A 24,508-nucleotide genomic window follows, 5' to 3' on the forward strand; every position below is an offset into this window, starting at 1 on the left:
GAGATCGCCAGCTAAGTCATTTGTTGGGCTTTTCGAGGGGATAGCCAATGGCACTTCCACGAAGATTCCAAAGGTGACTGCGGAAGAGAGAAAACAAGAACGGAGACGAAGGGAGACTATCGAGTTCAGGGAGTTTAGTGCTATCAACTTGGAATCATTGAAGGGTTATCTACCTCCTCCTGTGGTCGAAGAAACTGCTGAAGATACCGGGGTTGGGCAAAAAGCCGGGGGTAAACAGCAGAGTGTGAGCTCCACTCAGAAGACCGAGCATTACCAGATGCAAAATGTCGAGCCAAAAGATCAAACCGGGGCTGCTATTAAGTCTCCAAAGGCTCAATTGGATATTCAGTCTGTCCCAGCGCGCCGATTCCGCACACGCCGCTCAAACTCTGCCCCTCCTCCCCCTGGGCCTCCCAAGTTGGAAACTCGGAAATTGGTTACGCCGGACCCTGAGATTGCTGAGATGTCATCAACAATAGTGGCTCTCCAAGCTCAGGTAGCTCAGCTACGAGAAGATTTGGAGGTCACTTCAGTCCAGCTTCAAAAGTCGGTAGCCAATCTAGAAGGCGAGCGCCGTGCAAGGATTACTGCTGAAGAGACATGGCGTTTTCTGGAAATTGAGAAGAAATTCGGAGTTTGCTGCCAGTTTGCCGCCGGATCCGGAAAGACAGAGCCAGAGGCCGCCGCACATGTACCCCTCCCTTCCAGTCCTACGAACAGTGTTGCCTCTCACTCAACGTTCGGTGGTCGCGACCGATATGAGAGCAGACCTGGTAGCAGAATTCAATACGACAGGCCAACCAGCAGGCTCGGCGGCTACAGTTCCAAAATTGGAACAACTACTGCCATGAGCAGGAAGAGGGGAAGGGAAGAGGGACCGCAACCACAAAATGCTGCCAAAAAGCCACCAATTCCTCGCCAGGAGAAGAAAGTGTTAAGTGGTGCTGGGCCTGCAGCAGCAAATGTGATGCTCGGTGGTGGTACTGCGAACGGCGGGCTGAAGAAGCCGTCTGCCGGGACGGGAATGGGTGCACCGCCTGTCAAAGGTCCGATGCGTGCTACTAGCGGAGCTGCAGGAGCAACTAGAAGTCAGATGGGGTTGTCCAGGGGAGCACGTAGATGACATTAAATTGCTTGAGTAATTGAGGTTGGCAGGTGACGGAAATATGGTCTGTGTAGTTGTTTTTACGGCTTGTTGAGTACCTTTGTTTGTTTCCGTCAGTAGGATATGGTACCTGTGCGGAGAAGAGGAATGGATGTGGAAAAGCTTTCTCTATTATGACTCTTTTCAATCATCTCTTGGAGTTTTTTCTCATTCCTTCCTTTATCTCTCGTTGGATTGACTTATTTTTTTCTAATTGCGCTCCCCTTTCGCGGCGCTTTGCATGGAAAGGTAGTTGATTTTCTCTTTATTTATTTATTTATTTTTTTTTATTTTTTTTTGCAATTTCTCATTCCCAAAAGTATTATACCATCATCGGATTCTTGCGATAATTACCGAAGAACCAAGGTGGCTTTAAGGCCATTGTATATCTTATCGATAAGGGGGTAGTAGCGGATGGTATTTTTTTTATTTTTTTTATTTTTTGGATCAGTGGATAGCGTAAAATTTTATTGTGTTCGGGATGGGTTAGAGTCGACTCTTGAAAGTGTTTGCAGCGTAGATATCATTGACTTTGTGGCATTGTCTGACAGGGTCTAGAGTGAAATGATCGACCTTGTGGGTTTTCGGTTTGAACCGGGTAACCTAGACCATCCTGCAGGGATTGTTTGGCATATTTGAGCCTCAAGAGATTAAATCTTGGCAAATCTACAGGAAAGTAGAAAAGAAAAAAAATTTACCTCTCGTCCCACGATTCCACTTTCTTACCGCACTCAGCACTTTCTGTTACCACAGCTATGGCTTCTAATTTGGCAGCCCAGTTGTCGGCAATTGCGGCGACTTCAACGAATACACTCAATACCCAAAAGCTTAAGTCGATTCATTCCGTTTCCCTGCTTTTCCCGCCATCTGTCGCTGCTGCGCAAGACACAGATACCATTTTCTCCATTGCAATCGAAGGGTTCCGAGAATTATGTCAACTGGATAGGAGATTTATGCTCTATGAGAAGGGTCTGTTTAGCGAGCATTCAAAGAATGTTGATAGATTTGTTTTGTCGCAAACATCAGCGGAATCTCTTAGCAGGAGCATCGATGGTTTCCTACAGTTACTTTGTGGGCGAATGCTATTGCAACCCGCACTGAGGGCTCTGGAGTGGCTGGTTAGGCAGTTTAGGTAGCTTTTCACTCCCCTTGCAGTTTCTTTGTCTATGGCAGTTATGCTGACAAATAGAATTCAGAGTACAAGACCAGAATACTGTATCGCTAATCTTGTGCTTCTTGCCGTACCATGACCACCCAAATTTATTCAAGACTATGCTCTCTATTCTCCGTCAGAAGGATCTCCCTAGAGAATTTATTTTCCTTACACCCTATCTCAAGAGGCCGTCGCCGGTGCCAAAGCATGTTATCACCCACGCACTTTCCCACCATAGGGACTTGTTCACACTCCTATGCGACCACACGACCAACGCGGTCTCTACAAAACGGGATAGCCACCAATTGGTGTCGTTTTTCTCAGTGGCGATTACAGCGTCGGTTTCGTTGATGTGCGATTCACTTTCATCCAACAAATCCGGCAGGGCGAAGAATGTGCCAACTGCAGAGAATATTCTCACTTGTACACTCCCCCTTCTAGATCAGGCATTTTCGGCCAGATCTTCCCCCGAGCTAGAGACAGGTTGCCACATGCTCACTATCGTTCTTGTTACGAAATTGAGTTTGACGGACACTGTCCTGACGGCGATCATAAAGTCAATTGTAAATCATTGGACTGTTGGATCGTATAAGACCGGGTTGACCTGTATGGCTTATATAGCACAATCGCGGTTTAGGGATGACGTAGAGTTACCGGATGAGGTTATTAGTGCCCTGCTGAAACTCGATAAGCCAGAGCTTGGGAATAGGGGATTGGATGAGGCGCTCCTATCCATGCAAGTGAGGTACAGAGTGGATAGGCTAGTGGTTGCGCTCTGTTTGGGTGTCCTTAAAAAATTAGGAGAAATGTACAACGCTAAGGGACTTAGGATCATTATATCGCTCTTGGAGCGAGCAAAGATGGAATCACACCAGCGGTTATTAGTGACCAAGAAGCTTGTCGAGGTTGCTCAGAAAGTGGGCAGCGCAGCGATGAGTGGAGGAAATACCGATGAGATCAGAGAATTACTAGCTGAGACTTTGGTGAATTGGGCTGGTCCGGCACATGAAGGAAAGATTGGAAAGAGTCTCACCCAAGCTATGGCTGATGTGATTGATGTCGATGATCTCGAAATGCGATTGCAAACTGTGATTCGTCCGCTTCCTGCTGCTGCTGTCCCGGGACCGGCAAAGAAGGCGATCAAAGAAACATCTGTCCAGGCTCAAACACTTGAAGATATTCTTCTTACTATACCGAACAGTACCGGTGAGAAATCAATCCTAGCACCCGAGGCCAAGATGCTCCTTCAGGACCTCCTTCGTTTCTTCGCCACGGCAGTCTTATCCGGGAGGCAAGAGGAATTCATCAAACTACGATTATTCAAGGGATTGCCGCCCGATAACCCCCTCCAGATCTCGTTTCTAATTGAATGCTGGGCTTCTTACAAGTATCCCGTATCTATGCGGTCCTCCGCATTGGCGGTATGTGCAAAGATCATACAGAAACAGGCTTCTAAGACTGTAAGCATCGACTACCAAGCGGTCCTTCCGCACATCTTGATTGCACTTGCGGATCCAAACCGAAGGGTTCGCAGCCATGCTGTTGACTTAACTAAGGTGCTTCTCGAGTATTACAAAGGATTGCAGCAACCCGTGTTGGGAGATAGGTCGTCAAAGAAAAAGAGGAAGCGTTCCTCTCGAGCCGTGCCGTACTGGGGTCTTGGCGCTATCTATGGCGAGGGGAGGGACAGCGATGAAGTAAGATGGCTAGAGTTGGATCAAGTCATCAAGTTGATGGAGCACATTACCGCTAATGATCTTTTTGGGTGCATTGAAGACCCAGAATATATTGGAAATGTGTTGGCAATAGCTGTGGGCACTGGTGAAGGCATTGGTTCTAGCCTCAAGGGCTCGCTCAAGAGAAGCATTTTTGTGTTTCTCAGCAGCCATGCGGTCAACGCTCCGAAGCTGGAGATTCGGTACCGGCTCCTTTCACAAATTAACAAAATTAACCTTGCTGGGGATATCCGAACCCGAAACTTGCTTCCTGCACTAACCGACTGGCTGTCTGTTGAGGACTACAACGAGCGGGTCAAGCAATGTCAGACAGAACGCTTAGATATGGTGGCTATTGAGAAACAAATGGTTCAAGTGGTGAACGCCGACGAACCCAGGATCCTAATCGATATCCTGACGAAGGATGTCAGTTGCTCTCTCCTTGAGGCTGCAGCCGATCGCATCGGGGACATATGGAGTGCGATTGAATTGGATGTCCAAATCGAGATTGCTACGGGGTTGCTTGAGATCGAGCTGGATGTGGCACAGGATTTATCAGGCGTCGATGTTCTGGAAAGGTTGAGGATTCCTACGGCAGCCTTTCAAAAATTCTTCGACAAAGCCCGGACCCAACTCCAGGTGTTTTCATCCCACATCTCCGTTGAGCCCGGTAAGAAGAGAAGAAGAGGGTCCGACGGAACGAGCAACGAGGCAAAGACTGAAGAGCAGGAAGCCGCACGTAGAAGGGCTACAGTTGTGACAGATCTCTTGTATGCACAGGGTGCTGAGAGGCATGGCAGTCTCTTAAAGTCTCTCTTCGGTATTCTGGCGGATCTGGCGGGTTCTCACTTTTCGGGGATGGCATATTTGAATCAGGTTTTGCTTGACTGCATGAGCTCTATTGTGACAAATATTCAGGTATTATTTACAATTAATTCTTTCAACAATACTGCCTTTAAACGTACGATATTGCCTTTTGAAGCTAATACCTTTTTCCCTAGCGTTCCGGTGATTCTGACATCGACGATAGCGTGAGACCAGATGTCCTTGTTGAATGTATCCGCGCAGCAGCGGCCCCCCAAGTTCAGAATAGAGCGATCCTCCTGTTAGCAAACCTGGCAGATGTGGTTCCAGAGCGGGTACAGCACAGCGTCATGCCAATCTTTACCTTTATGGGGGCGAATACCCTCCGAAGAGATGACGAGTACTCGGCATTTGTTATCGAGCAAACCATAAAACGAATCATACCACCACTAGTACAGTCTCTTCAATCACAAGAAGGCAACAAAGTCGTTGGGATAGCGGAGTTGGTAAAAACCTTTGCGGCAAGCTACTCCCATATTCCCTCACACCGCAGAGTGCGCCTGTTTGTTGCATTGACAAAAACATTGGGTGCGGAGGAGTTTCTCTTTGCTGTTATCGCAAAGCTAGGTGAAAAGTACCTATCTACTAATGCTGAGCATCCGACTGGGGAGGAAGCCGTTGTTACTTCTGCATGCAAGATGATTGTGGAGAGCTTTGACATTGATGTTCAGCTTGAGACTGTCAATCGTTACTTGGATCTAGTTACGGAGGTTCTTAGGTATAGGAAGCATGGGTTGCCGAAACACCTATTCGAAATCGACAAGAGTGATAAATTCCAACTTGCAGAGAGATTGCTTAACTTACTCTTCATTGTTATCGGAAACAAGAAGCTCCAGGATTACATTGCCAAGGTGGATGACAGCGATGACATGCGCAGAAAGAAGTTCTCCGAGGCGTTAGAGAGGGTCCTTGGCCTGTTAGAGTGGGGTTCTGGAAGCTATGTGTACGAGCCTGCCTCCCGTGTTCTTAGCTGTCTGCTTTACGGCCTACACATTCCCCGATTTATCTCCATCGTTGAACATCTTATCTTCAACCCCGAATCCGATTTCCGCGGCGATGCTTTGAAGATGTTCAGAGATCGCCTTACGAATATGCACAGAATCGATAGCGCCTCTACGAAGGCTATTGTTAGCTTCGTGCCTAAAATAAGTACTCTGATTTCTGCTCACGATCCTGACAAACTGAGCACAGAGGCTATCGTATGCATCACTAGTATCATCAAACATTGCCGATCCGAAATGCCCACCGTCGTCGCAAACATTGCCGATGCGGTTGTTGGTCACGGAGGACTGCACAGCTCTGATGACTCAACACAGGCTGTATCCTTGGTGTGCCTCACCAACCTAGCAGCCAAGTTCAAGGTGCACCTTATCCCAATTCTACCAAAGGCGGTCCCCCGTAGTTTGGAACTTTTGGAGAAGGGTTTTCGCAGTCAGCACGAGGTCTTTCATAACTATGCAATTGCGTTCTTGGAGGAGTTGGTCAAGAACCTTCCTGGCTTTATGACGAGCTGGCTGGAGAAGATCATGAAGTTGATGTATTTTTCTGCAGCTGACATAGAGGAGGAGGACGAAGTGGGTGTAAGAGTTGGTTTTTTGAAGACTATTGGTCAAAAAATGCAATTAGATTCTATACTTCGTGTTTATACTGCGACGTGGGATCAGGCTATTGAGGGGGGTGATGTGGTATGCGTATTTTTTTATTTGTTATGGTAGAATATTTTACTAACCCTTTTTATATAGGCAATTGAAGAGGCGCTGATAACTCTCGAAGAGATGGAGAGCTCATCTAAAGGGGATGAGAAGCGCTCAAAGGCTACGAAGAGGCTATTCCGGACAACAGATAGCTTGAAGCCTCTTCTCGACCTAATGCTACTGCTCCTCGATCTTCGTAGAAGATTCCTCGATCTTAGTGAGACCGTGGATATCGAAGAAGAGAGAATCCAAGAGCTAGAGGACCAGGCCCTCAAAGTCATCCTCAAGTTCGTATACCGACTCAACCACGGAAACTTCAAACCCATGTTCCTCCGAATTATCGAGTGGGCTGTAGAGGACCTCAGCAAGGGCTCGGAAACTAGCATCAACCGATGCATTGCACTTTGGAACTTCTTATACCTACTCGGTAGCGATTTAGAGGTAGGCTATACATCCACCACGCCTCAGAAAAACAAAAATGTCATACCGCCCTGATAACTAATCGCAACCGCAGTCAATCTTCACCAGCTACTTCGGTCTCGCCCTTGATAACGCCGTCGATATCCTCACCAATGACACCATCTTCGCCACTCACCCTCTCCTCTGGAAATCCACTCTGAAAGCCCTGCGTGTGGCCTTCAAATCAGACGACCACGACTTCTGGCAATCGCCCACAACCTTTGGCAAGATCGCTCCTGTTCTCACCGCCCAACTAGCCCGTGCCGCCACCTCCGCCCCCGCTGTACACGAATACGTATACCCCGCCCTGACAGAACTAGTCGGTGCGATACAGGGCTCTGAAGAGCACGCGAGGGCGATCAACGGAAAGGTGCTGGAGCAGATGAAAGCCGAGGATGCAATGGTCAGGATTGCGGCTGCTGAAGCATTGAGGGATATTTACGCACAGGCTGGGGAGGAGTGGTTGAGCTTTTTGCCAGAGAGTATGCCGATAATTGCAGAGCTTATGGAGGATGAGGATGAGGGTGTTGAGACCGCGGCGCATTTGCTGGTTGTGGGGATTGAGCAACATCTGGGTGAGGGGGAATTGCAAGCTATGTTTACTTGATAGATAGGGGGAGGGGGTTGACAAAAGTTGTTTGTACCTTTTTTCCCCCTCAGAATCGGTGAGTGAGGGCGTGTTATTAGCGGTGTTAATTGTTTATGCTATTTTCTTACGGGTGAATGGATGGAGTTATCATCGGTAGTGTCGTATTCATGCCTTGTATCGCTTAGATATGCTTAGCAATGCTCTCTGATACTTTAGAGTATATCAAATTTATGTTACTCTATCGATTGGACCAACTCGTTCTCACTCACAATCCGGTATCTCTTCTTGGCTATCCACTTCTCAATCGCGTTTTCTGGAGTACATGTAAGGGTGCGGATATAACAGAACACCGAGCTAATAAAGCTATCATACTACCCGACATGTAATCATAGCTATTATATAAACTACCCTTCCAGCTACAGCGCAATTAATTTTTATAAGAAACGACGGTGCGTCAAGCCACCCTCCAACCATCACCTCACCCCCTCAATCAAACTCCATTTTCCCGAATACCACCTCCCATCGGTATTAAACCGCCCTCATTTCTTTCTATCAATTGGATTCCCCGGCCTCGGCGGAGAGCTAAGCCGCCCCACTGGAAAGATGTGCCCATCTGCCTGGTCGGTGGGATCGGGCCCGAGTAGAGAGAGAAGGGAAGTTATGTCGGGTTGATATTTTGCATTCTGGGCAGAAGTGCAGGTAAGCTAAACCTTATAGAAACGGTCCTCTCTAAAAATTTGGGTTGGAGTTGTTCCGATACGTATATAAATGAGCCGGGCGGGCGAGAAGCTCTCCGGGTGAGGGGTTCCTTTTTTTGGTGTTCTTCCCTCCCTCGCATTTGGGTCTCAACTTTGGGTGAACCATTGCTCTCATGGTATCGTGGGGGATGTGGGGGGGTGGATTCCTTTGCAAGCTTATTCTTGGAGGAAAGCATGATGGCGCTTTGATAAATTTACTGCCGTGGCAACCCAACTTCGGAAAAAATGAGAATTCACAGGATCTCACTCGAGTACGCTGCGTTACTGGAGTGAAATGGTGACCCCGATTTGAACGCGGGATGTACGATAATCCTTTGAATATTATTACACCAATGATGGGTATCGCTTGCTGGGGCGCTACACTCGTGTTTCGGACCTCGTGGGCGTGCCCTGTGACGGCCTTCAGCTTGCACCTTTGGATTCGCTATACTGTGCGGTAATGCCCGGTGAACCATGCGTCGAGCGCAACGTGATTCCCAAGTCGATAAGAATATCTAGGTCTGTAGACTACTGTATTACACTAGCAGACACTCTATATGCAATGTTTTATTTTTTATTTTTATTTATTTTTTATGTATGAATTCAAACGACAACTTTTAAAATGCATAACTATCCCATCGAGTTCTGTTATCTCATGTTTTTTTTGTTTTTTTTGCTTATTAAACCAATAGCTTACGACGAGCCTGCCTCCTCGCTGCGAGGCTGGGACGACCTCTGATACATCCCTTTCTGAGCCTTGCTTCAGCCCTGGGCATCATCAGAGCTGGGTGCTTGACCTTCTCCTCTTCCTTAGCCTTAGTTTTAGCTTCCGCCGAAATCCGGCCCTTCGAACCCCCCGCTCCAGTCTTCTTTGTAACTCCCGATCCAGCCCTGGGCCTCAAAATTGGGGATTTGGGCTTCGCGTCAACCTTCGCCCCACCCTCTTGCGCGGCGGGCTTGTCCTGCGCCGCCTTCAGCGCCGACTCGGTAATGCGCGCGCCTTGCGTTTTCCTGCGAGGTGTCTTTGTGCGTGGGGCTTTCTTGGCTTTATCGGGCGAGGGAGTGGAGCCCATTGCGGTGTTCGGGGATTTTGTAGATAGGGGATGAACTCCTGGTGAAGCGGGAATCTGGGTCTCAGTCAGGATCACAGTAGGTGTTGTGGCGGTGATACCTTGATTTTCCTTTAGCCCCCTCTCCCCTTTCATCTCAACCAGAGCCTTGATGTTCGCCACAAGGAGACCCTTGAGATACTCCGCGGTGACCTTCTTCTTGGTAATGCCCGTACCAGCCCTGGGCTTTAGGATCGGGGACTTGACTTTGATGACGGGCTCCATCTCAATCTGACCTCCGAGACCTCCTGCAACAGTCTCCTTCTTTGGAACCGGAGTATCCACGACGGTCCCCCCACCCTCCTGCGCAATGGAGCCAGTAACGGACACCCCCTTCCTGGACTTTTGGGCTGACGCGATAATACGCAGGCTTCGGCGCGGTGGACCTTGCGGGGCCTGGCGGGGAGTTCTTGTGCGCGGGGTCTTCACAGCTTTACCAGTGGTAGCGCCTTCGCTGAGTACGATTTGCGAGGGCACGGAGCTTGTCGCAATGCTCATGTGTTCCGGGGATGCGCTGTGGGCTACTGTTGGGGTTAGAGTCGGAGTCATAGGGGGAGTGATAGGAGAGATGGGCGGAGTGATAGGAGGGATGGGCGGGGTGATAGGCGGAATGATAGAGGGAGTGGTAGGGGGGGTGATAGAGGGAGCGTCAATAAGCGTCGCTGGAGTAAAACCGGCGACAGTAATGTTTCCATTCTCCTCCCCCATATTCGGCCCACTGGGTCCGGAAGTGGCGCTGGAGAGGACATTGAGGTGACCTGCAATTGTGCCAAAACCAGTTTGGAGGGCTTCCATGGTCCCGGTAATGCTTTTGGTGATTTGGCTCAGCCAGGCGGTTGTCACCCCCCAGCGGGCAACAGGGGCTTCGGCGCTGTCACTGGCGACGCTGGTGTTGGGAGTATTAGTGTTCATAGTAGGTAGTTGGTATTGAAGAATTTAGGTGAAGAGTCGAAAGTGTTGATGTTTTTTTCTGGTTGGGGGGATAGATGCTTGGAGAAAGCTGAGGATGTGTGTGGAGATTGAAGGGAAGGGAGAGGGGTAGAGGATGGGTTATGACTTTTTATACTGTGGGTAATTTGGTAGTGTGGGCGAACACAATGGGGCCCTTGAATTTTGGGACTGCGAATGGTGAGCAGAGCGCGTACTAGAAGGGTGAATTCGGTCATTGACCTTACAACGCTCGGCGGTGCGGTGGAGGTAAATTCCCATTGTGCTTCGTTCAGGGTATAATATTTTCCAATTAGGCTTGCCATTGAATTTGAGCTCCGTGACTGTTGCTCTTACCATTGACCAGGAGGGCGCCATTGAGGTCGGCACGTATGATAGGAACGAGAACAGAGGTTTCCGCCCAGGTATGCTCTATACCCCATTGCAGCCCAATAATATTATCATCCTATTCCCTTCTACCATGTCATTTTCCTTGAAACCTTACAGGAAAAACCAATGCTCAAAATTAATGAGAAAAAAAATGAAGGAGCGTCACAAGAACTTACCCCAGTGCATATTATCCCCCCCAAAATTCTGATACATTCCGGAGAGAGGTCGATCTCGGAACCTTTTCGATCTTCACTCCCGAGTGATATCTACCTTTTCAGCCCAGCGGCGGTTCGGGGCTGCCATTCATTCGATCTTGCTACAGAAGTATACACCGAGATCTCGACTACGCGATCAATTGCTTTCCTGGAAGTCCGGGTATACCTTACCTTAAAGCGCAATCTATGATACCCACTTCACTACGACATTCCAGCTACCCTATTCTAAGAAGTTTTAGTTTTTTTTTTGTCTCCCACGAGAATTCCATCAAAGGAAAGTTTGAAACGATCACTGTATATACACCCTAGAAGCTCGTACATGGTGCGATAGCAATCTGTAGCTAATTAGGCGCTGGGGACACCCCCCGCTCGTGCCGATTTTGAGAAAGAAACTGGTCGCACGGGCAATCACTCGGAGCTATGATGGGTGGGGGTTTCGCTTTGGTGAATGTTCAAGAGAGGAAAAAAAGAGAAAGCTGAAACAATGAGTGCAGTGAGGGGGGTTTTATAGTAACAGACAGAGCTCTCGGTTGCTCCTCCTTGGATAGGAGTCGGTCTTCGCCCATTTGCTTCCACCATCCCGATACTATACCAATCACACAACTCACACAACACACACCACCGGTGTTGCTTCAGGAACCACGTGACATGAAGGCGACTAGCAGCTAGGGCTGTAATTTTTGGTGATGCTTCCCGCAGTCGAAGGGATGACGGATTTCAGGTTTTAGTTTTTATACATAAATTTATATATACATTTTTCCACCGTGCTCATTTCGTTATTAGTTTAAAAAACCCAATACCTAATGAGAAGACAATCGATTGTGCTGGGGCGCACCATATAAACGGCCGACATATGATACAAGCTAAATTACAGAAATCTAGTTGTTCCCCCCTTCGACATCAATAACGGCTTCTACGCCCATTCCCAGACATACCGGTACCGGTACCCCATCTCAGCTAAGCTGTTGTGTTCCGGCGTCGCGTGTTATGCCAACGCGTGTCGCGAAAGTCTGCAATCCCCGCTTTCCACTCAAAGTATTGTCGACCAGAAGGGTATTCGAGCATCTTCGTGGAGGGGGATAACCTCGAGACGCTCAAATCTTGATTGAGTATCTTTAAACTCCTTGTAGATTTTGCTCACAAGTTCCTTTTTGCGGCATGATTTCAGCTGTTTGTATTCGTACGGGGATGTAAGAGAGACGTAGGCTTGTATAACGGGACCCCAAATACCCCTACCCCCGAGTACAGTACAGTACGGTACAAGTACGAGTAGCCCTCGCAATTGGCGAGTAACCAGATCTATGGTAGCTGCACGAATTTGAAAATTATCTCTTGCATGAGTGCCCGGCTGTGATAGGGTGGGTGAATTTATCTAGAGTGGGGTAGTGGGGTATGCGGCATCCACCGATTACAGTACAGGGGGTGGAAAAAAGTAATGCAACACTTGTTCTGTACAACACAAATCTCAGTACATCAACATTTTTGACAACGTATAGTACTACCTCATTCCACAACAACATTTAATAAATAAAATAAGTAAAGGAGATAAAATAAAATAGTCCTCAGTATTCCCTTGAAGTAAAATAAAAATAAAACCCTAAATCAATAATGAGTTTGGTGTCCTTTTCTTCTGTTAACTTCTCTGATCCTTTTTGGCATACTCCTGCAAATACGCATAAACCTTCCATTAGGAACAGCTTCCCAAGCTTCCCCCACAGCTCTGATTAGCTCTTCTCTACTTGCAACTCTTCCATACCTTTTTCCCATGTAAGTCTCCATATCTCCCCAGATATTCTCAATCAAGTTTAGATCTGGGAACTGTAGTAGCTAAGGCAATATATCTACCTCATTTTTCTTTCTACACTTTGTAGAAAATCTGTAATTAAATTAGTAGTTAGATTATATTCTTAAGTAGTTCTATAATAATAAGACAGAAAATAAAATAATTATAAGATATATGAAAGAAGATAGAACTTACTTTTGATACTCTGGTACACTATCTTCAACAATCTTTGTCCAATCAAATCTCTCACAATACTCATGCCAGAAAGGAATTAAAACTGGATCCAGTATACACTTAGTATACTCACAAGAATCCACTTTAACCTTTCTTGGCACTACTACCAACTTTGACCTCAAACTTCCACAAAAGGCTCCCCATACCATAACAGTATCTCTTCCTAACTCCCAGACCTCATGCAGACAATCCTGATTATACTCCTCAGAAGGCTCTCTTATCACCCATCCTCTCTGTCGAAATCCAGCTGTAGAGAAAGAAGTTTCATCTGTCCATATGATTCTAGACCACTCTCTCAATTTCCAAGTTCTTTTTCTCATACACCAACCAAATCTAATTGGTATATTTTTAGGGCGCAAACCCCATCTAAAATATATTTTAGCTTTGTAAAAACATAAATTTTTATTAGAAAACTTACTTCTTGTGAGGTTTTCTTTTATTTAAATTAATACTCTTAGCTGCCTTCCTGATTGTCCTAGATGAGGCCTTTAATCCCTTTACTTCTTTAATATCTTTCCAAGATAGTCTTCTATTTCTTTTATTTTCTTTAATAATAAAAAACTTCAGATCATCTAGATCAGACTCTTGGAAGATTGGAGGTCTTCCTGTTCTCTGGTAGTTGGAAGGACTACCTGTTTCCTGGTAGTGGTGATAGATACAAGTACAAGTACTATGATATACTTTAAGGCCAGTTTTGTAACATGTTCGCAAGGTGCTAATCACGTTATCGGTAATAGATACGATAGTTGGCAGGTGGCCTGCTCTTCCAGAGAGGAGGCGAGAGCTGAGAACTAAAGGAGGCTTCGAGGGTGTACTGAGGAACAAAGAAGTAACCGTTCAACTAAGTATATTGAAATACTGTCTGTCGAAGTCTGCCTTTTCCATCGTGGGATCAGGCGGTCTTTAAATACACAAGTCTTGTCCATGTCTATCATGAACGAAGTTAATCAAAGATATTAAGCCATATTCTTTGGTAAAACAAACCAAGTATCAAAACGATACTTAAAACAATACATAAAACAAAACTAAGTATCAAATGATACTTAAAACAAACCAAGTATCAAAGCGATACTTAAAACAAAATATAAAATAAAACTAAGTATCAAACAATACTTAAAACAAACCAATAACCAAGTACCCATACCGGTTACAAGTTTTTTCCTCCAATTTGGCAGCTGTCTTTCTGAAAGACCATTCTGCTATTTCTCGTCGGGCAATAATTTGGACCTGGTCATCTCAGGTAGTTTCTCGCTCAAAGCATTGCTGCTTCTTCGTCAACGATCGCCATTGCTCAATGTTTTCTGGATTGATCTCTATTTTATTTTATCTTATTATTATCTCAACTACCTATGTACATTTATTTAAGTAAACTACCTACATTCACTGTGGCAGGTTCCTTTTACCCCCATATTGATTCTTGAGGAAGATTTGGAGGTCTGTGAAGGATAGAGGTGATATCACAATAAGGGGGTTGGAAGCAGAGATGCGATCATGGGGGAAGCCGTTGCAATGGTGTTGCACTACTTCCTTCCACCCCCTTGTACTCGAGTAGATGAAGAATAAGTTGTACGGGGTTAGCTGAACTCCAGGATTTCACAAGAACAATCTCGCCCTCCGAGAGAAAAGTCGTCTTCAGGCTCCCCAACTTGTGATATTAACCCAACCCTTCCGGTTCTTCTATTCTTTCTCACCTAGCCGGAAATTATCTTTACAAGCATCAAAGAACATAGTCAATTCGCAGCTTCTACCGATTCACGAATCAACCGATAAGATGGGAAATCGGCTATCGAGCACCCCCTCTGAGGATCATTCCTCGCCGCAACGGTATGCTAGGGGAATGTTGCTTGTTGCTTGTATAATATATTAGCGCTTCTAAGAACTAGTGTCAGTAGCGGTGATTTTAGCTCTCCATCCAACAGCAACATTCAAGGCAATTATAGCGGCAACTCCCACGCCAATAACGCCAACTGCGGAAACACCACCATTAATTTCAACCGCGAGGATACGAACCCGTCCAAGAACCGTGCCAAAATCTTACAATGCCTATACACGTCTAGATACAAGTCGCACCGAGATCGGGTGCCTAAGCCAGCTGAGGGAACGTGCACCTGGGTCACCGAGCATCAAAAGTATCAAGACTGGTCGAAGAAAGAAGCGTCAGGCCTCCTCTGGCTATCGGCGGACCCTGCTTGCGGCAAATCTGTCACCGCTTCATTCCTCGTAACTCACCTAGAAAGCCAAAGGAACGCAACGGTTTGCTATTTCTTCTTTAAGGACGACAATACGGAACAGAAGAGCGCGATATTCGCTCTCTGCGCCATATTACACCAGCTGTTTGTACAGAGAAAGCCCCTCAGCAAATATGCCGAGGAAGCATTTGAGGCTAAAGGCGAGAAGTTTGCGGAGGAGGTGGATACGCTGTGGGATATTTTGGCTAAGGCGGTGGCTGAGGGCGGGTGCGGCGATGTGATCTGTGTGGTAGATGCCTTGGACGAGTGCGAGGAAGAGACTCTTGCTCCACTTATCCGCCGCATAACCTGCCTCCCTGGATCACAGACCTCCAATGTACCTTTGAAATTCCTTGTCACAAGTCGCCCCTACCACAGAATTGAGATAGAACTTAGCTCGATGGGAACGACAATCCGGTTGAAAGGGGAGAACGAAATCAAATCCATTATCACTGACGTTACCCGTGTTATAGATGAGGGTATCCGGAACCTCGAGTTAGTCTGGGGAAACCATGGAGGCCTGGAATATTTGCGCGAGCTTCTCCGATCATCGGCTGACCGGACGTTCCTTTGGGTTTCTCTCATCCTCGAACTATTACGGAATAGTGTGGACGGCTCCCGAGCGGAATTGATTGACATTGTCTCTACTGCTCCGGCTAGTCTTGATGAATTATACACCAAGATTCTTTCCAAGAGCACAGACCACGACAAGGCCCGCAGAGTTCTGAATATAGTAGTGGCGGCTGCAAGACCTCTGACCCTTATTGAGATGAACAATGCACTTACTGTCAGACGGGACTATGAGTCAATGAGAGTCCTACAAGGCGATCTTTACCCCCGCCCCGAAACAACAGTGAAAAATTGGTGTGGGCTTTTCGTGCGGGTTATTGATTCAAAGATCTACCTCGTCCACCAAACCGCAAGGGAGTTCCTGATCAAGGGATCTTTGCCTGGCCGGGGAAATTGGCAGTATACACTAAGTCCCAAGGATTCTAACTTTATAATTGCTGACATCTGTATTTCCTATCTCTCACGAGAGGAGTTTTCGGGCAGCCCATTAGCGATGGACGCCCGCGGCAGGATTTCGAAGGAGGCGGTTAATGATTATCTTGAGAAATACTCCTTTCTCGATTACGCAGTGCGACACTGGGCAGATCACTTTCGAGATTCGCAGGATAATGGGATGGAGTTATTCGAGTTTACACGACTGATTTGTGGAGCTGGATCTAAACACTGTCTGACATGGTTTCAGGTGTATTGGTTCAACATCCGGCGGTACCATATATTCCCCAAAGATTTCACACATTTGATGATGGCATCATTGCTTGGGCAGGGGACGGTAGTCGGCCGACTATTGGAGGAGGGAGGAGATTTAAATGCTCGATCCAGACTCTACGGCACCGCATTGAACATAGCAGCTGTCGAGGGGGACGAGGGTATCACCAAAAGACTATTGCAGAAGAGCGTCAAAGCCTATTTCTATGGGAAGGGGTATAACATTTTGCATGTGAAGAGGCCTCTCAGTTTGAAATGAGTAGTGCGTGGCTAATAAATTAATATTATTTTACAGACGGTATGTGAACTTGCAGTAATCAGAGAGAGCTAGAGCTGATCCAGAACTTGTTCTTCCGTTACAGAAGGCAAGTATGATCCCTGCATCATGTCTCCTGTACGCTGTTGTGCTGCTGACCAGAGTCTTGGGACATAGCAAGTACGTGAATTGCATTAGGAATATTGGGCAACCATCGTGGCTAACTGCGGATTGACACTTGAGCATAGAGTGTAAGTTAACGTTTCCAATACCAGTGGATAAGAGAATGGGGTTTGCTGATTCGCGAGAGATACAGGAGGTAGGTGATTCTATAATAGCTCTAATGATAAAGGCGATAGCTGATTACCAAGCTGGGGGTACTGTAGCTTGTACGTATCTGAATCAACTGAATTAAAGCTATAAGGTAATTGCTGACCTCTGGTTCGCTGTGTTGTAGGAGGTAAGTGAATGGGATAAACCACGGTTATGGGGCTCGGCAATTGCTGACCTCCGGCTCACTGAGTGTTGTAGGAGGTAAGTGAACGGGACCAACCACAGTTCTGGGACGAGGCAATTGCTGACCTCTGGCTCGCTGAGTGTTGTAGAAGGTAAGTGAATGGAATTCACCACCGCTCTTGGGCTAGAAAGTTGCTGATACCTGGCTTCTTGCTCCCTTCAGGCTGTAAGCAGATCTTCACGCCTCTATCGCTTGTTATTGCTACTTTACTAATATATCTTCCCCGTCATCACAGATTGTATACAACCGACAATTGCTATGGTCCTCGTTAATGCTGCTAACTCCAGACTAATTTCCCTTTTTCTTCCCAAAACAGAAGGTACGCACTGCAAATCCCCCATACCGTACCTGTTCAGAGCGCTAACAAATTACTACTTGCCCGTCATAGTTCGTATGCAAAGCTCTATCATCTCTTCTGATAGCTATCGCTAATACCTACTTTGCACTATGTTACAGCTCGTTAGTAAATATCTTCTTCCCTCTTCCTACTTTCCCCACTAACATGCAGCACGCCTCACGATCATCTGGGCACCATAGCAAGTGAGTAATATGATTTGACTACTACTAACCGCATTCTCACAGGATCTCTGTTAACCTTTCCTTAGCCCGTGAGTCGTTCTGGTTTATTATCCTCGCATTTTATTTTTGACCTTGCTGTAGTTTTTCATGCCAGACACACTGTGAGATTTGCACACCTCGCCCGGCCGGGACACGACCTCTTCGCCACCAAGCGCCAGTCTAGAGCGGGGTAAGTATTACGTCTTGTTTTTTAGCGAACACTTAAATTCCTTATTAACTGCGTAAAAGATTAAACGCTTATAATGGGTTGATTGGGGCCCCTCGTTCCTTCACTACGTTTATTATTTCGCCGCCACCCCGCCTTCTTTTCACATGTTGTCGAGATTCGTTTCGGTAAGGGGTATGCTATCTGTATTAGGATGTAGGAATTTGCAGGAGCCGGTTGCAGGTTGTTTGTGGTGTTTCCATTTTATTCGTTTTTTATTATGTATCGTCCTCGAAAAACAAAAACGCACGCTTTCTTCCTTGCCTGCTAGGAACAGACCCTCACCTCCCGCCAGAAACCTGGCAACCCCAAAAAGTGGGCGGAACGTAAGGAACAATGGAAGGAAAATTTACATGCAAAACATCCAAATGAGCAAAAACACCAGTAAGCAAAAAGTAATCAGTAAAACCTCTACCCTCGAAGTCTTGAGTGGGGTCTTGCCGGCCTACTGTACTAGTACTGCACAGTACGGCTTAAGCCTTTATGCATCGTTCCCGCACAGCACAGCACTGTACAGTAAAGGACAGACGTCGCCATGCTTCCAAGTTACCCATTTATTCTCTCTCCCGCTCTTAAATAAAAACAAAAATAAACAAAAAGTAAAACCCACCCGGCACGCTAGAAAACTATCATTTTTATGAAAATTTAATCCTGACCAAAACAAAAACACCCCACGACGACAATAGGAGTACCGATATTCCAGCTAACTTACACCCCAAAATGCCCGCCTCCCACGAGATCTGCGTCTGTATCAGGACACCTGCTATGCGGATACGACTTTATCGCGCATGCTCCGTGCTTATATACCAAAAATCGAATCCGTGAAGAAGGGAGAAACGGCGTTATTCAGGGATATACCGCTTGTCGCGGAAGCAGGCTTTTCCAATAGTAATATGTACGAAAGTGTAGATCTATCTATCATACCTGGCCATTAAACAAATTCACTTGCGAAAAGCATGATAGCTCAATATTACCAAACCAAGTTAAAGCCCCCCCCCCCCCCCAAACACGCGGAAATGCAAATACAATCGAGAGGATGTGTGCGGGAGTGTGGTGGTGAATGGGTTATGGGTATTATGATACTACGGAGTCGCCGCTAAGGATCGAACCAAGAAATCGTGAAACAAAATCACAGAGACCAACCCGAGGTATTTTGAGCTATCAAAGGAAACAATGCCCACAGGACGGGATGAACAATATTTCCTTCATTTTTTGTCTCTTCAGGAATACACCCTTCACGTTTACAATTCAAGGCGTTCCGCCCTACCCCCACTACCCACAAAATTACCGCCCTCCATCAAATATTCGTCTTTTCCATCCCAAATCCGCTTGCCACTACCCAAGCCACAAACACCCACCCCGCACTATCCACCCCCCCTTCACCCACTTTCCCCATCCTCACCCCCCCTCCGTAGCACCCTTCCTCCACGCCTCCACCTCCCCGCAAACAACCTCAACAACCCCCTTAACCCCCTCCACCTCCTCCATACCCCCGCCGCCCATCCCCGCGCTAGCAAAACTCATAGAATTCCCCACATACACCGGCAACCCCGTGCGCTTCGCCAGGATCTTTGCTATGCGAGTAGCGGTCTCGAGGGTGCTCTCGCGCACGTAGATTGCGGTCGAGAGGGGGTTTTTGTGGTTGCCGGTCTGTACAAAAAATGAAAACAAATCAGTCGAGGCGGAGCAGGCTTGGGGGGTACGGGGTACGGACAGGTGGGAGGGCATATACAAAAGACCCCAGCGTGGCTGGTTGAGAGGCCGCCTCGGGGGTCTTGGTGGTTAGGTGGAGAAGGATGTGGTTCTTTGATAGTGTCAAGTGGGCGTGGACGGTGGTGTTGTGCGTGCGCGGCAGGGGGAAGGTTAGCTCTGTTGTGGTTGTTGTGGTCATTGTTTTGGGGTTGGTGGGGGTGGTTATGCGGTGTGTAGTGGGGTTGAATATCGGTAGTGGAATTTGTGTGTGTGTGAGCAAGTGTGGTGAGGTTGAGTTGCAGGGATGCTAAGAATGGATGCAGATCAAACGGTTGCCATGTTACAGGATGGGTAACTGAGTGTGAAACCTTAAAGCCGACCCCTGTCTATTCTACCCTGCCTATCATATCCTACTGGGATCCTGCCACAAGTATCATGTCGGGGACTACAGTACTGTACTGTACATCCTCCCCTCCCTTCACGAAAGAAGAGTTATAATAATGCAGTAACAACAAATTGAATTGAGTCGTGTATGAAGGAAATAATAATATGAAAATAATTTATTAAATTACATGATGACCACCACCTTCCAGGAAAGCATGAGAGGGAGAGAGAGGGAAGGGAAATAACGGAAAATGGAAAATGGGGACATTCTTAATCGTCAGACAATATTCACTCCTTCTAGATGTGTGGGTAGAGTGCCAGCAGTACCATAGCTTTCTTATCCATCAGTCATATAAAAATATAAAAAAAAACTGATTTTAGACTGCGACGGGAGCAGTGGGGGTGCCTCCGGGTGGAGCAGTAGCTGCCGAAGTGGTGGTTACGGGAGCGGTCGGGTTGCCCGTAGGGGCGGTGGGGGGAGCGGTCGCGGTAGCCGTAGCCGTAGGACCGGCGGTGGGAGCAGACCCGGTTGCCTCAACACCTGCGGTGTCGGTCGCGGTGGCCTCAGCTCCATCGGCTGCGGTCTCGGCCGCGGTCTCAGTAGCGGTGGCATCAGTAACAGTGATCTCTGTTGCCGTGGCACCAGCGGCCTCGGTAGCGTTGGCTGCTGCTTCGGTTTGGACGAGTGTGAGGGTCCCCGGTTCAGTGGCTATTGGGGGATGATTGTTAGTAAGGGTTTTGGGGTATCATAGGTAGAGTGGGGATAGTGAAGGGTAACGTACCATATTGAGTCTCAGTAGCGACAGCACCCTCTTGTTTGTAGAGGACCTTGGCTACAGTATGTGGCTGCGGGGGGGAGGGGTTTCCTTGGGAGTCCACAATCACTATGATCTGGACAACGACGACAACAACGTCCTTGGTTGAGTTAGAATCGGATCGGTAAAGTACTATGGAGCGAGTGAGAACACACCTTGTTTTCATACCTATCACGGTTCTGCCTCCTCAGCTCCTCCGCCTTCTTGAGTTCGTCCTGCACCTTCTTCCTTTCGTCCTCCTCCTTCTTCTCCTGCTCCTGTTGGAGTTGCTCCAACAACCTCTGCAGCTCCTCCTCTTGCTGTTTCTCCTCCTCTTCCTGCTGTTTCTTCCTCTCGTCGTATCTCCTCTTCTCCTCTTCCCTCCTGTTGTTATCTTGCTCAATCTCGATCTGGATCAAGAGGGCGTTCAACTCATCCCGGTTATTCTTTTTACGGCGTTCGTAATCCCTCCTCTTGTCGTCAATCTCGATGTCGATGTCGATGTCGATGTCGATATCAACATCGTTACCGCCACCGCGGCCACCGTTACGAGCAACGAGCTCAAAGCCTCTCGGATGGTGGGCGTGGGCAAGAGGCGCTGGAGAGACAAAAGGTTAGTCTGATATTACACTAGATTTCATTCAAGAGGACCTACCAGCTTGCACTGCAAGCGCGGCGTTAAGGAACAAGACGGCTGAAACGGCGAGCAAGCGCATGTTGTCGATAATAATAAGATTAGGGTATGATGGGTTGAAACCTCCGGGGCTAGAGAACGTAAAGGTTTAAAAGAACGCTGTGCCGGACTGCGCGGAAGAAACAATAAAGAAGGAAGTTTGAAAGTAAAATCGCCACAGGCGGACTAAGAATGTAAAGAACAGGAGGCTTCGAAGGAAGGAAGGATAGTGAGGGAGGAGTGAGGAAGTGGAAAACAAGTTGAGGGACAAGTGAATGGGTATTTATTCAAGAGAAAAAAGAATCCATAGGAACACGTTCCCCCTCTCCATTCTGCATCTGCATCCTCTTCTCCCTTGTGATACCGAATCAGTGATCCGTGATTCTAACTCCAACGCATGCACTCAAAGCCCAAAATCCGATGCCCTCCGTGACCGAGGTGCCCCATTGTCCCAAAGGGGAAGAATGCAGAAAAGCGATAACTGTAGAAAATCAACTAGCATCATCATCAAGCACTCATCCCAAACCACCTTAAAACGCCAAGATCTTGGCGTCTTGTAGATAGTTTGAGCCCCATGTTGGATCCTTTCCATGCAAGTCCCGCTGCATCATTGCACCTCCTAGTCTATTCCGAAGGCTAATCCCCTTTTTTGCACTCGCATCTCGAACTCCACGAGTCTCGAGGCACTCCCTGAAGAACCCTCACGGGCCTTGTCAGGTGCTTGTTGGGTCCGTGAATAAGCATACCGGTATCAGCATTGGCCTCCCTAAGGCTTGGCAGGGGGGGGGTTGGTTACTGGTTCTATGATACAAGTATCAACCATTAGTTAGTTTGTTGGTTAAAAAGTTCACCTGATGGCACTCCCGCGTTGACAAAGGGGTTGAAACCGGGGGATTTCGCATCCCAACGGTCCGGAATGTTTGTGAGAGCTGAATCGAGTAATGTCAACCTTATGGAATCGCTATTGCTACTGCCCCCCCCCCCAGGGTTTGGTTGGAACGTTTTTCCTTGCAGACAACATGCCAAGTGAAGCCCACGCTGCTTGTACAAGTATTGTAACTTACCAGCACAATGCTTGTCCCGGGCCATAAGTTGGGGATCAAGGGAAGAAATAGGTATATGGAAAAACATCGGTGGGTGTGTGTGAGCACCCATACTGTACAAAATGTACCCCTGTTGTCGGGTACTTATGGCTTGGGGCAAGCATGGTACTGTACCTGCGCCCATACCCGCGCCCCCCTGCTGTGATACCTTCCAGGAACGGCGGAGGGGGAAACTTTCCAGAAACAAATGCGAGGCTCCCGTGCCGGGCGTTTGTGTTGGGACGTGCCAGGTCTATATTTTGTTACTCCATCCATGATACTATGGATGCGGGTGTTTATGTATTCCAACCGAGTATGATGTTCTGGTTTGCCTGGAGTTCGTCGGCGTACCGTACTGTACAGTACAGTACCCTAAGCGCTCTCCCAAACAATCAATGGCCCTACGATACCACCACAAGAACTCGAATACTGGTGACCGAGCCTCGACTTAGGTATGATAATTGAAGTTGCCCTTGCTGGTAAGGTCTAGCGCTCTCTTTTTTTTCCTCTTATTTTGAGCTGGGGCCGAGGGAGTAAGTTTTCGCAGTGTTTTTGCTCGCCTATCTAAGAGAGGGAATTCCGGACATTGGACGTCCAAGCGCGAGGTTCAACCATTCGAGTTCCTACGGTGGTAAGGCTATTATTATTGGTTCCTTGGAAAAAGCACTCAAGTTAGGGTACGCTGGTGAGCCCCGGGTATGATAACCATTCCACAATCTTTGTCATCTCATGTCTTGTAGGTATTAGAACGTCGTGCCTGGTTTGGATACCATACTGTACATAAAGCACGATACTAGTATTCGCGCCCTTGTGGTGTATCGCGCTCGGGTAAACGAGGAATTGTGACTGAAATACCAGCTATATCAAGTCAAGTTACCCACAAAACTCCCCATCCAGTTCTCCTCACCTATGAATACTGATACTGTGATACCTACCGTACACTACTACCGCTCAGCTGAACTACTGAAAAGCACAACTTTCCCATTCCCCAAACCCCCTTCCCGACCCACCGTACTCGTACTGCGCAGGAGCGCCATCATAATAATATCATACCGGTAGCACAGACCATAACCCTGACCCACCCCGAAACCCCAAGTCCCTGTTTCAAGCAGCTATATCGATCGAACCACTCCTATTACTATCGAATGTAACCAGGAAACCTCCACCCCTCCATCCCTTACAAGTACTATATACGCCTTGTTTACCCAGAAGAGAACAACCCAGTTTCACCCGGCCAAACAATTAACCTTAAAAACTATTCGCACAGTAAGAAATCGGAGCGGAGGGGTAATCCCGCACGTGCGATTGTTTGACCACCCCTCACTCTTGGATTTATGCAAGGCCGTCCTCGAAATGCCAAGGCAAGAGGCAATTTTTTTTTTTTTTTTTTTTTTGCATACATGATACTTTGCTCGGAAAGTAAAACGCTCCGTGGGGCCGGGCCCCACGGACCCTTGGAACGGGGGGAGGGGAACGATGACGGCAGTAATTTTTGCGCCGAGTCAAATGGAGCGTTGGTAGATGCTGCGGTGGGTAGGATTGGGTATTACAATATACGTAGGGTTGGTATGTGTTGAAGGAGATGAACGGGTGACTGAGCAGGGTACGATGCTGTAACTCCTGGATGGGTTTGGAAGGTTACAAGTACTTGTAGTCTTAGTCGTTTAGCGAGTGACAATAATAATGGACCGGGCCGGATGTATATGCTCGAGTAGAATGCTAGCATAATACTGTAAGAGTAATATGAGCTGAGCTATTTCTAGACGGGGGTCGGGGAGAGAGCGCAGTACTCGTACAGTACTCGCACAGA

At 47.4% G+C, this 24,508-nt stretch overlaps 3 protein-coding genes; 1 reads left to right on the forward strand and 2 right to left on the reverse strand.

Moving 5' to 3' along the window:
• Window positions 1–1,899: 1,899 nt before the first annotated feature.
• On the forward strand, window positions 1,900–7,872 carry GSTUM_00004312001 (uncharacterized protein; the record flags this gene model as incomplete). XM_002835546.2 has 5 exons in its annotated part: window positions 1,900–2,276; window positions 2,341–4,930; window positions 5,014–6,561; window positions 6,658–7,011; window positions 7,085–7,872. The coding sequence occupies 5 exons, from the start codon at window positions 1,900–1,902 to the stop codon at window positions 7,634–7,636; spliced, it is 5,421 nt and encodes a 1,806-aa protein (XP_002835592.1). The 3' UTR covers window positions 7,637–7,872.
• An 11,392-nt stretch (window positions 7,873–19,264) lies between these two features.
• Window positions 19,265–20,004, reverse strand: GSTUM_00004314001 (uncharacterized protein). XM_002835547.2 has 2 exons: window positions 19,788–20,004; window positions 19,265–19,723 (listed from the first exon to the last, which is right to left on the reverse strand). The coding sequence occupies exons 1-2, from the start codon at window positions 19,962–19,964 to the stop codon at window positions 19,472–19,474; spliced, it is 429 nt and encodes a 142-aa protein (XP_002835593.1). The 5' UTR covers window positions 19,965–20,004; the 3' UTR covers window positions 19,265–19,471.
• A 262-nt stretch (window positions 20,005–20,266) lies between these two features.
• GSTUM_00004315001 (uncharacterized protein) lies at window positions 20,267–21,846 on the reverse strand. XM_002835548.2 has 5 exons: window positions 21,599–21,846; window positions 21,473–21,541; window positions 21,120–21,337; window positions 20,932–21,064; window positions 20,267–20,858 (listed from the first exon to the last, which is right to left on the reverse strand). The coding sequence occupies exons 1-5, from the start codon at window positions 21,657–21,659 to the stop codon at window positions 20,527–20,529; spliced, it is 813 nt and encodes a 270-aa protein (XP_002835594.1). The 5' UTR covers window positions 21,660–21,846; the 3' UTR covers window positions 20,267–20,526.
• Between the last annotated feature and the right edge of the window lie 2,662 nt (window positions 21,847–24,508).

The sequence above is a fragment of the Tuber melanosporum genome (assembly GCF_000151645.1).
Source record: "Tuber melanosporum whole genome shotgun sequence assembly, scaffold_11, strain Mel28".
NCBI lineage: Eukaryota > Fungi > Ascomycota > Pezizomycetes > Pezizales > Tuberaceae > Tuber > Tuber melanosporum.

Bases quoted from the DNA above. Each gene is read 5' to 3' on its own strand.
- GSTUM_00004314001 (XM_002835547.2), bottom strand. From the start codon at position 19,964: ATGACCACAACAACCACAACAGAGCTAACCTTCCCCCTGCCGCGCACG. The intron at 19,724-19,787 runs GTCCGTACCCCG...TTTTTTGTACAG, and splicing joins TTGTATATGCCCTCCCACCT to ACCGGCAACCACAAAAACCC.
- GSTUM_00004315001 (XM_002835548.2), bottom strand. From the start codon at position 21,659: ATGCGCTTGCTCGCCGTTTCAGCCGTCTTGTTCCTTAACGCCGCGCTT. The intron at 21,338-21,472 runs GTAACGATGTTG...AGATTGAGCAAG, and splicing joins TAACGGTGGCCGCGGTGGCG to ATAACAACAGGAGGGAAGAG. The intron at 20,859-20,931 runs GTACGTTACCCT...ATCCCCCAATAG, and splicing joins CGCTACTGAGACTCAATATG to CCACTGAACCGGGGACCCTC.